The sequence below is a fragment of the Pleurodeles waltl genome, chromosome 5 (assembly GCF_031143425.1).
Source record: "Pleurodeles waltl isolate 20211129_DDA chromosome 5, aPleWal1.hap1.20221129, whole genome shotgun sequence".
Taxonomy (NCBI): domain Eukaryota; kingdom Metazoa; phylum Chordata; class Amphibia; order Caudata; family Salamandridae; genus Pleurodeles; species Pleurodeles waltl.
This window is the reverse complement of record NC_090444.1, coordinates 220,796,761-220,809,335: the sequence shown is the minus strand read 5'-3', so window position 1 is coordinate 220,809,335 and position 12,575 is coordinate 220,796,761. Positions and strand designations below refer to the sequence as shown.

At 44.9% G+C, this 12,575-nt stretch overlaps 1 protein-coding gene across 1 annotated transcript in view; it reads right to left on the bottom strand.

Annotated features, from left to right (window-relative positions):
• Window positions 1–12,575, bottom strand: part of KCNH1 (potassium voltage-gated channel subfamily H member 1) — an 849,123-nt gene that overhangs the window by 718,976 nt on the left and 117,572 nt on the right. Inside the window, exon 3 of the mRNA XM_069236535.1 lies at window positions 733–839. Coding sequence (XP_069092636.1) covers window positions 733–839 — 107 coding nt within the window. The remainder of the gene's footprint in view (window positions 1–732; window positions 840–12,575) is intronic.

Below are 12,575 nucleotides of genomic sequence, written 5' to 3'. Positions count from 1 at the left end.
ATATATATATATATATATATATATATATATAGAGAGAGAGAGAGAGAGAGAGAGAGAGAGAGAGGTGGGAAAAGGCAAGCAAACTTTTACATTTTCACAGTAATAAAGAAGACACGGAGGCCCATATTTATACTTTTTTACAGCCGCATTTGCGTCATTTTTTTACGCAAAAGCAGCGCAAACTTACAAAATACAATTGTATTTTGTAAGTTTTGACGCAAAAGCGGCGCTAAAAAATTATCAATATGGGCCTGAGTACTAACAGGAAGCAAATAAATCTTGTCTGGTATATACATCCACTTTGTAGTCGGCCTTCCACAGTCTTAACTAAGAATGGAATCACGGGTGCTTCAGAGATTTTCTGGTACCGATGTAAATGAGTTTCATTGAGATTCAGTGCATGGACATGTTTCCGATGTGTACGTCCTGGATTTCTGCCATGGTTCCAAGGGTTTGAGAGAAGGTGTTGCGCTAAGGTGGGATGTTAAATTATATTTACCACATGGTAAAGATGAGGAATTCACTGTAACATTATGTAGTAGAATTGAATTAATTGATCGTCGTAGAGATGCGGTACATGGTGAAGTGTAGGCCAACACTCATTTTGAGCTTATGGTGAGCAACACCTGATCTGAATCAAAATGATAACACGGGAAACACACAGTCAGACTGAACACCATCTTGGCGACCTGTGATCGCCGGACCAAACTTGTAAGAAAATCTTTGACTTACTGTTTTTCTTGTACATTAGGATTTCAAAGGAATTCATCTCATAATTTTCAAAGGTTTGCCGCACTTTGTCAATTGTCTCTTTATCTGTTAACTCCCCATACATGAAGCTGCGATTTAAGCAAGAAATGCAGTTAGGTGACAGTTTTAAACCAGCATTGCCAAAGCAAATTGGATATGGCTTTGACTGAATGCTTCAGACGGCACTAGTGATATAAATTATAAATGTAATGAAAGAATGAGATCATATGTATGTTTTAGGCTTCACTAATAATGGTGCTTACACCATTTTGGCAGATACATTGTACACCTACCCCACTCATATAGAAAGGGGCTTCAGATCAGTCTTCTTCCAGTGCTGGCTTGAGACATTATTATAACACATATTGGATTATCTCTCACAGTAACATTTTAGTCTTGCGTTTCTGTATCAGCTTAGATGTGTCATTTTGTCTTTCTGTGAATTGTCTATGGAAGCATTTTATATCTCAAGTGGTGACTTTGTCATTACAGATTTAATTTTTTATTTCGCTGATTGTACAAAGCATTTTTTTTTTTTTTGCTTTGCACTGCAGAAAGATTTGTTTTTTGCTTTTGTCATTGGTGGATTAGGAGACGGTTGGTTCTCCCTTTGGCAGGAGCCATGTGGTTCCTACTGGCAATCAAGCTAAGGCTAGGAAAGCTGCAGTTTTACTATACAGCTGACAGAGGCCCTCAAAGAAGATTACAACTACTTTAATTTTGAAAGGGAAAATAAAGTCACTCAAAGTAAAGGTATCCAATGGTTGAAGTGGGCTGGTCTACTGACATATTTTGTGCTGTTAGGAGGAAGCATTAGTTGAGTGACTTTTGAACAGATCAAAGGTGAAAGTGTGTTGGTCGAGATCCTTCATGGGTTTATGTATTTTTGTATGATAAATGTTTGGAAAACATGAAGCTGGCAAGATAATGAAAGCAGTCTTTAGGCCAGACCGAAGGGTGCTCAATCATTGCTACTGTAAGGACAAAAGGTTTAGGGAGAAACTGAGTTTTATTTCTCAATATCTGCTGTTCTTGAGCAGGATACTGAACATCTTTAAAGAATTCTGGTGTGATATGAGACAGTACGGTGGAAAAAGCATGCGCATGCCATTCTGCTAAAATGGAATGCCTAATAATTAGCAATGGTACATCGTCTTCATTCTTGCAGCCATAGAAGATTCAAATTTATAACATACAACATACAAAATAAAAGAACAATCTAACAAATATAGTGCACCTGCCCTAAAGACCATGGTGATAGTGTACAATATAAAACAGAAATGTGACAAGTTTTCGAGTCTAAAGGGATGCTTTTCTAAAATACCCACTGAAGGGCAGAATGAGATTTATGTTCAACTGTGTCAATGAACACCTGCTCAAAAGCACCTAAAAAAAGCAACACATGCTATAGTAAGGCAGCACACTCATTCTACCTATGCATGAAGCTGTATAGTAAGCCTAGAGGATTTAATGAAAAAGTATGTAGCAAAGCGTAAACAAGATTGTGCACCTGCTATTCAGACTCACATCATCTTTGAACCATGGCAGAAGACTTTAAATCTATGACAGAGTCCAGTGCACAGTCCAAGAAAAGTAAAAGAGACAACAGTCTAATTGCAAAGCTTGAGAAAAGCAAAACGTGATAGATAAAATGCTTGAACACAACCAGCGGTCGTTTCTCTGGGTCACATTCCATTCTAGTGGTTCATTTCAGACACACACCACCCATAGGCAAATCAATCTTGGGCCTACTCCCACATGAACAGACTAGCTACACTGCTAGGCCATGTATGTGCAGGAAACCATGAGCAACCTCATGAGTTTCAAACTTGTTGGTCATACTTAGTAAAGTGCCATCCTTAGGAGATAGCAAGCTATGGGACGCATATCTAGATAAACATGTCTTTCAGGTAAACTCCCTGGCAAAATTCAGGAACAGGATGGAAATTTTCATTGCTAAAAAGATTTTTTTTTAAATATATATATTTTTTATTTTAGAGTTTTATATAGCACTGGCAAGACCCAAGACTACCAGAGTGCTTTACAATTGTACATGTTCACAACAGATCCATCATATAAACAGTATAGCTTCCCTGAATCACAAATACTGGAGTGTTAACAGGAGTTAGGTGGAAAAATCGAAGTGGGTGATGGATGACTTGTAAGATAAGATGTTGGTTAAGGAGGAGGTCTTTTAGCTGCTTCTTCAAGATCTGGAAAGAGGGAGTTGAACTGATATGTACTGAAATGGAGTTCCAGATTTTAGGGGCACTGCTTGTAAAGGAGCATGTCTGGGGTTTTTCTTTGTGAGCTTAGGGCGGAATGAGGAGTAGGGTGTTTGAGTTTATAAATTTTCTTGTCTGTCCTGCCTTTTTTAGTTTAGAGGCGAGGTATGCTGGTTTCAGGGCAGTTGCAATGTGGTCATATTTTCTGATTCCTCGGGCCATACTGGCCACAGCATTGAGAGTAGATCTCATAGGTGCAAGAAGGAATCTTCCCGTGCCAGTGAGGATGGCTCTCTCGTAGTCTAACCTGGACAGCACCAGCGCTTGTGTGGCATTTGTTTAGGTCATCTGGCGAATTAATGGTTTTAATTTTGCTCAGCAGTTTCAGGTTGTAGGAAGCATTCTTCACTCTATTCTTTATATGTTCCTTCATAGTCAAATTGGTGTCCAGTGTGATTTCTAGAGACTTGACAGAATCTGCTGGGGTAAGATTGCATTTAAGAGCATCTATGGATTTTATCCATTCTTGCATCTGGGGAAACTGCTCTGTCGTTGATATGAGAAGAATTTCTGTCTTATCTTGGTTGAGTTTTAGGTGGTTGCAGAATAGCCATAGTTGTACTTCTTTGAGGGTGGCATTTAGCCAGTGTACGTCCTCTATTGAGGAGATTTCCATATAGAGCTCTGCGTATAGATGGAAGGGGAAGTTAGCTTGATTGAGAATGATGGTAAGGGGATCCGTGTAGATATTGAATAGTGTAGGCAAGAGGACAGAACCTTGTGGAACACCTCAGGTGATTGCTGTTGTGTCAGAGGTCATGTTGTTTATTTTTATTTGTTGAGAGAGGTCCTGTAAAAAAGATGAGAACCAGCATAGGATCACTCCTTGCACAGCAGTCCTTTTTCGGAGGGTATCCAGGAGAAGCGTGAGATTGACTGTGTTGAAGGCCACTGGTAGATCTAGGAGAATGAGCAAGCAAAATTGGTCTGTATCTAGGGATTTGTGAAGGTCATCCACTATGTTCAGATTTGCTGTTTCTGTGCTGCATCCTTTTCTAAATCCCAATAGAAGGGGGTCCAGGAGGTTGCTGTTGTCTATGTGTTGGTTTAGTTAAGAGAGAACACATCTCTCTAGAGTTTTGGCAAGGAAGGGTAGATTAGAGACGAGTCTAAAGTTAAGGTCGTTCAAGTCTGCTCCCGGGTTTTTTAAGCAGTGGCGTGCCTTGACCGAGCTTGAGGCAGTCTGGTACCACGCCAGTCCACGGGGAACTTTTAATAATCTTAGTCCAGATAGGGGCTAGAGCATGGTTGAGTTTTTTCGACAGGGAGGCTGGGAAGGGGTCTGCCAGGTGGGAGGATGTTTTGAACGTAGCCAGCAGAGCAGAGACGTCCGCCTCGGAGAGTGGGTTGAAAACCTTCCAGCTTGTAGGAGTTGCCGTAGGCTCTTGTATAAGATAACACCCGCTGTTGACAAGTGGAGAGATCATTGGTAGGGAGGCCGTAGAGAGAGAGAGGGGATTGTTGTTTTCCCTTCTGGGAGGTAGGTTCTCAGTGGTTGACAGATTGTGAGTTTCAAAGGAGAGCTCAATCTTTGCGATTTTGTTGCTGAAGAAGTTGTCAAAGTTATCACACCATTCCTTGGAGGTCTGAATGTTTATTTAGTGCGATTGGATGTTTGATGCTATTGAAAAGTTCTTAGGGGCAGTTTCTGGCCCTATCTAGAACATTGCGGAAGAATGTGTTTTTTTCTTTCATGATGTGTTTTTTGTAGGTTCTGCATTCTCTCCGGAGTTGCTCAAGGTGGGTTGTGGATGGGTTCAATCTCCAAATTTTTTTACCACTCTCAGCTGCCTTCGTTCAGTGTTTAGATCTTTTTTTAACCAAACTCTAGAGGGTGTGTTTCTCACCTTTTTCAACTTCATAGGGGCTACTTGGTCCAGTATGGAGGACACTGTTGAGTTGTAGTGGGTGGTGAGTTTGGCTGTTGAGAGGTTATGAGATGAAGGGGGAGGAAATGATCTCTTTTTTCTAGGACTGCTATGGAAATTTGTCTTATGTTTCTTGTCAATTGGAGGGATTTTTGCATGTGAGTTGGGTGTTGTAAAGCTTTGTTGATATGGAATAAAATAATGTGAGGATCTGACCAGTTGACAGGGAGGATGTTGTCGATCTTTAGTGTTTCTTCTCAAGCTATTATAGCATCCAGGGTTGAGCCTTTGTTGTGGGTTTGACATTTGCAGAGCTTGGCGAGGCCTTACTGCATAAGAGGTCATTTAAGTATTGGATTAGAGTATTGCTTTCATCCTCCCAATGGAGGTTGAGGTCCCCTAGGATGATGATATTGGTACATGAGAGTGAGCAGTGTTTTATCAGATCTGCAAGGTGTTCACCAAAGGAGATAGTGTTGCCAGGCAGATGGTAGAGCAGGTGACAGATCATATTAATGCTATCTTTCATCCTCATGGAGCCACTGAGATATTCAAATGAGTTGTAGTTCAAAGTGTCTTTTACCCCTACGTTGATGTTGTTCTTGTGAATAATAGTGATGCCTCCACTGTGGTGGTCCTTCCTGTCTTTTTTGATGATTGAAAATCCCAGTGGGACTAGTGTGTCCATGATCGGCTGTGAGAATTCATTTAGCCAGGTTTTTGTGATGAAAGCAATGTCAATGTTGTGGTTCAGGATGGCAACTGCTAGTTCCGTTGCATGCTTGGTTGCAGACCTGCCGTTTATGAGCATGCATTTGGTTTGACCTCCGTTCTTAGTGTGTGAGTGTCGGGGTCAGGGGGATACTGAAGGGGTGTGCTGGAGACCTGGTCAAGCTCAATGGTGCATGGTTTCATCCTAGACCCATGATAACCTGGATCCTAGATGAGGGGTTGATTTTAGAAGCTTCCCAGTTGTACAATTTGGCTAGCTTCTCCGCCTCGCTCAGCAACATAGATGCACTTGTTCTTTTAGGTCTCTGAACTTTGAAGTTGAGAGGCGTTGTGGTCCAGCCGACTGGTTGTGGCTTGGCACTTCAAAGGCGTAGTGTGTTGGTGTCAGTAAGTGTAAGATTTGGATATGGGTTTAGGTTCCTTGTGATATTGTCGATACCCTGTATTACCATCTCTAGTTGGTTTTCCAGGAGAATAGTCACTTAGCTTAGGCTTCTGATTTAATGGGGGAGTATGCGTGTTTCGCTTCACATTGTAGGAGGTATGATGAACCTGAGTCTGAGGGTGTTCTTCTGAGGTGGGAATGAGAGTCGAAATATCAGCTGTAGTGTGGTTAGGGAGGCCTTTAGGGCCTTTATTTTTAACAAGGGGCTATGGGGAGAGTAATGTGGGCCCCTTAGAACTGAGGACATTAGCATACTGGTGGAGGGTAGGTAGAAGGAGTTGGGAGCATAAGCCTCTCTGTTGGCCTCCTGAGAGGTGAGGCAGGGGAAGAGGTTTGTATGCAGGGATGGAGATCGAGGGTTTGTAGAGTAGGGGGATGGGATTTGTGTAGGAATTCAGGGCTGAACGGCTGGGCTAGTATGTTGGTGAGTGAGTAGATCATATTATGTGAGAAAGGTGTGGTGGTGTAGACAGGTGGGCAGCCAGGTCTGCTGGATTCATTACCGGCAGGGGTAGGGCACAGTGAGCTGTGCAGGAGGGGAGTGGAGTTTGTGGTATGACTCGTGATTGTTTTATTCTGTGTGGAGATCTGTGGGGGGGCTTGAGGAGAGAGAGGTTTGTGACTGTGATATGGCTCTTTTAAGTGTAGGGAATATGGATTCAAAAAAGCGTAGGTTGGCATCATTAGCCTGTGTCATGATAGCTCAGTTTCTGAAGATGGTAGTGGGGGCATTGCCCTGGAACGTGGGCGAGTTAGAGATAGTAAGTTTGCAACCATACATGATGTTGATGGATTTGGTAATGTGAAGGTATTTAGTTAGGAATGTATTCCATGTCGTAGGACTTGTAGTGTAGAAAATGAGGTCAGTTCTTTTTAGGCCTTTGGAAGCATTGAAATAGATGTCAGCGATGAGCAGTTCGGGGTGTTGTTTAATCAGTTTGTGTTTGAGATTTTTTGCCACTCTGGGGGAAAGACTGAGAGGAAGCGTGATGGAGAAGGAGTTGAGACCATGGGGTTTTAGGAGGGGTGGAGGGTTCTGTGGAGGTCCGCATCCTAAGTCCTATTATGTGGAACTTGTACTTTTATCTGAGAGCGGACTTGCGAGTTTCCTAGCTTCTCTATGTCTGGAGGTCTGTGAGTTTAACTATGCTCTGCTGTGGGGGCAGTACATGGGGGGGGTAAGCTCTCCACTAAAGAATATTAGTGTATTTAGAGTAAGAGGGGGTATGTTCTCCACTAAAGAATATTAGTGTATTTGGAGTAAGGAGGAGCTGCTGAGAGTACTGTAATTGAGTAGGGAGGGACAAGAGCCAGCCCATACAAATAAATTAAGTTTTTTGTTTCACGATGGACAACAGCATAAAGTATGTGTTGAGCTGTCAGAAGTGCTACTCATTGCCTTAAGGCTAAATTGCACCCCAAGGTGAGGATCCATGCTGCAAACAAGATGCAGTGGTTTGACAGCGAGAAGACGTGATCCATTTTTTAAGGTGGGGAAAGGAGGGAGTAGTGGGCTTAAACCTATACCTGTAGGTTGACAGAAGCAACCAACAACACGCTGAAGATTGAGAAACATAGTAAATAAGCTTGGCACTAACCCAGAAATGGAGCAAGTGTGTTTGCACTATTTCCTGCTAATGAGGCATGGCAAAGGGGTTGCTTCAGTGCATATTTTGCAAATATTTAGACCAGGGCAAAAACAGAGAAAATTTAATTCTCAAATTGTGGTATTTTTAAATGATAAGGAATACAACAAATACGTGTTCTAAACTTAAAAAATTTAGCCAGGTCCAAGACAAAATCTATTGGCCTCATTTTGGGTTGCAAACCCACCACAAAGTAGTATAAAACTGTTTCCTTCATGATTTATCATGAACTCACTTAAATGATTTATGAGACAAATTTCATATGTTCTAAATCTGTTTGCACCATTTCCTATATTATTACATTTTGCACCAGTCCAACAAATGCGGCTTGTGGATTCTATTATGAGGGTGGCATAGGGAAATGAATGAAGCAGACAGGGAGTGATCCATGCAACATAATTCATCTCCATCATGAATAATCACATTTCTGGACAATATACTTACCTTCAGTAATGCCTTATCTGGTAGAGGCAATATCTAGCTGCAGATGCCTTATCTTAGAATTTCCCCAGGTGTCATTCTGGATCCAGAGATTTTTCTCGAGCAGTACCCCTGCGCACCGTTAGGTTCCGTTAGGCACCATGTCTGGCGGATGTGTCACCCACGCCGGCTATGATGTTGCGGGTCCTATTTAGGCACCACCCCGGTGCGCTGACATCGCTTTGTTTTCACAACTGTCCACGCCAGAAGCACAGAGCCATGAAGTACACTGACCACTGGTGCATCAAAACCAAGGCCCTGAATGGAAGACTCTGACCCTAGAAATCAGTTCTTAGAACAGGGAGGATGGGTGGGTCGGTAAGGAATCTGCAACCAGATTGTCTATACCAGATATATCGAAGGAAAGTAACCTGTCCATCTGATAGAGCTATCTAGTTGCAGATTCCTTACCCTAGAATAGATACCCAAGCAATATCATCCCCATAGGTGGGTCTGCGAACTAAGATCATACTAAAAAGTCCTGCAGGACCGAATAGGCAAAGTGTCTCTCCCTGCAAACCCGGCTGTCCAAGCAGTAGTGTTCGGTTAACGTGCGCACAGATGCCCATGTTGCTACCTGACAGATGTCAAGGACTGGAACTCTTCATGCTAACGCAGTGGTCCCAGCTTTAGCTCTGGTAGAATGAGCACACAAAACCTCAGGGGGTTCCTTCTTAGCTAGTGCATAGCACATTTTAATGCAGATTACAACCCATCTAGAGATGGTTCTCTTCTCCCCAACCTTTTTTGGCACCCACACAAGCAATAAAGACTTGGGCCCTCATTATGACTCCTGGGGTCCGAAGACTGCCAGGGCCACAGTGGCGGTCTCACTGCAGACGGGCTGGTGGTGAAGACTGCCTCTGCCAAACTGCCACATCCCTGCTGGTACCGCCAGGGCGGTTGGACAGCCGGGCCGGAGATCAGCATCTCTGACCCAGCAGTCCACTGAAGACGGCCGGCGGTATCACGAGTCTCCTTTCCGCCACGGTTTCCGCGGCGGTAGCACTACCACAAAAATCCTGACAGAAAGGCTACTGGTGACAGGAAATTTCTTTTCTGATGCCGACAGATGACTTTCCCAACTCCCCTGCAATTTTAATAGCCCCCCTTCCATAACAGCACCCCTCTCCCCCTATCCCCCTTCCATAACAGCACCGCCCTCCCCACATACATACACACACCCACACGCACCCCACATACACTCATTCTCCAACACTTACATACACACATTGACTCACACGCATACATACACTCATTTGCCCACACGCATACATACACGCATTTACTCACACAAATACATACACGCATTCACTCACACCCATACACACACGCATTCGAATACGCAAACACCCATGCACACACTTACATTCACACACGCATACACACTTACATTCACACACGCAGACAACACCCACTCACACACAACACCCCCACCCTCCCACCCCCTCCCTTGTTGGACGATCGACTTACCTTGTCCGTCAAGAGGTAGTCCGCCATGGAAAGGGAACAGGTGCTTCCACCGCGGGCAGCCCACGCCATCAGGACACCGCAGGCCATATTACAGGTCGTAATACGGCGTGCGGAGTTCTTTAGACGGGGCTGGGCCAGTTGGGGAACTGCCTCTGCGCCTCCGACTGCCAGCACGACTACTGGAGGATTTCCACCCAAATAGTGGCAGAAATCCTTCAGTACTTGCAATATGGTGGTCAGAAGACCACCCGTGGCTTCGGCGGTCTTAGGAAAGACCGCTGAAGTCATAATGACGGCTTTGATCATCCACCTGGAATTCTTTGGTATGCTCGAGGTAGAACCCCAATGCTGTTTTGGGGTCCAGGCAGTGTATTCTCTCCTATTACTTAGAAGGATGTGGGGGTGTATAAAAAGTAGGCAAGGTGATGGTTTGGCCTTCATGAAAGGAGGTGATGGAGTGCAAAGCACCACTTTTCCTGGATAGAAGGAAAGATAGAGCGGCTTAAAGGACAAACCTGCAGCTCACTCACCCTGTGGGTAGATGTCATGGCCACAAGGAAGGCTGTTTTTAAAGTGAGAGGCCCGAGAGGACAATTGTGGAGAGGCTTTTAAGGTGCACACATCAGAAATGTCAAAACCAAATTAAAGTCACATTGAGGCATAATGTATGGAGATGGAGGAAACATGAGTAAGGCCTTTGAGGAACCTATATACAATAGGAGATTTGAACAATGAAGGTGGATCAGGCAACCACAAAAAAAACAGAAATGGCAGATAGATAACTTTTGAGTGCCCATAGCAGAGCCATGCTGGGCCAGAGAAAGGATAAACAACGAAACCTCAGAAAGAGGGCAGAAAGGGGGTCAACAGACTTGTCTGTGCAACATGCCACAAATTTCTTCCAGTGACAGGCGCATACCGTTTTGGTGGAGGAACGCCTGGCTGACAAGATTACATTATAGACTTTGGGCAGAAGGTCAAAAGCTGTCAACTACCGCCGTTCTATCTCCAAGCAAGAAGGCAGATACTGGACAGGTTTGGGTGGAGAACCTTCCCCTACTGCTGCAACAGAAGATCCTCCTGAAGGGGCAGTCTGATCGGAGGATCGATGGCCATGCTCAGTAGCTCAGAATACCACACTCTTTGTGCCCAGTGCAGAGCCACAAGGATTACTTGGGCCCGGTTGTTCTTGATCTTATTGAGAACTCTGGGCAGAAGTGGTATGGGCAGAAAGGCGAACAGGAGGCCTGAGTCCCACTTGAGATGAAAACTTTTGCTGAGCGATTGCCACCTTGGAAATTACAATGCTCAATATTGTTGACATTGATCATTCTCTGTGGAAACAAAAAGATCTAACCAAGGCTCTCCCCACTGCTGAAAGAGACCTTGAGCCATTCGCGATGGACCAAGCATTGTCAGGTGAGTTTGTACACTCTGACGTTCAGACAGCCCACCAGATGTTGAACCACTTGGGAAATCCCCTTTTGTCTAGCCGTATCCAGAGACAGAGAGCCATTTGACACACGGTCTACGAACCAACCCCGCCCTGCTTGTTGCAGTACCAAAGGGCAGTGGTCTTGTCCGTGAACACCTGCACTACCTTCCCTTTGAGAGGGGGAAGAAATGCTTTCAATGCTAGTCTGATCACCACGAACTCCAACAGGTTGTTGTGGAGTCCAGACTCCGCCAGAGACTAGATGCCTCTGATCTCTGCCTCTCCCAGGTGGCCACCCCATCACAGGAGTGACGCATCTGTCCATACTGTCAGATCTTGTTGGGGAAGGGACAGGGTTCTGCCTCTGGCCCAATTGCGGTTTGTTAGCCGGTTTGAATCCTCCGATTCTGCACCCACTGGAACTTTAGGTCCCACTGCAGAGCTGGCATATGCCACCTGGCATGTTTCACCAGAAGGATGCAGGAGGCCAGGAGGGCCAATAGCCTCAGAGTCATTCTCATCGAAATCCAGGATAGAGGCTGAAACATTAGTATCATAACCTGAACATTCTGGACTCCACATTTGGGAGGATAAGCCGAATTTGCACTGTGTTCAGAACAGCTTCGATGAAATGGAGCATCTGAGAGGGAGTCATGTGTGACTTCAGCACGTTTGTAGTCAACCCCAGTGAATGCAGGAGGTCAGCCGTAGTCTGGAGGCTTAGGGTGAGACTCCCTTCAACAGCCAGTCATCGAGATAGGGTTTAGACAGGAACCCCCAATATGCACAGATGAGCTGCGGCCATCACCTTGGTGAACACCTGAGGGGCGCTGGTAAGGCCAAAAGGGAGCACGGTGAACAGAAAATGCTTGTGGCCTACCATGAACATCAAGTAACCTCTGTGGGCAGGCAGGATGGGTTATGGAAATACACATCCTGCAAGCCCAATACTACCATCACCTGAAACACAGTGAGCATTTTGAACTTCTTCTTGAGAAAAGGATTGAGGGGCCGAAGGTCTAGGATAGGGCAGAGGCCCTTGTCATTTTTGGGCACCAGAAAGTAGTGAGAATAACAACCACAACATACTTCAGGTAAACGGACCCTCTCTATGGCTCCCTTGGCCAAGAGAGAGATACTTTCCTCGCGGAGAAGTGCCACTTGATCCTCCACAATCACTCACAGGATTGTGGCATGGATGGAAGGATAGTCTCAAAGGGGAGGGAGTAGCCCCTTTGAACTATCTGCAAAACTCACCTGTCTGACGTGATGGACTGCCAGCACAGTAGGGAATGGCAGATCCTGCCTTCGACTGGTCCTGGTGGGGAATCGTCAGACTAGGAAGGTTTGGCTGCAGCTGGGGGGGGAGGGGCGGACTGGCCAGATGACTGGCACCCTGATCCATGAATACAATGGATCACACGCCCCTGGCCATGCAGAGGCTGGGCAGCATGTGCTGCA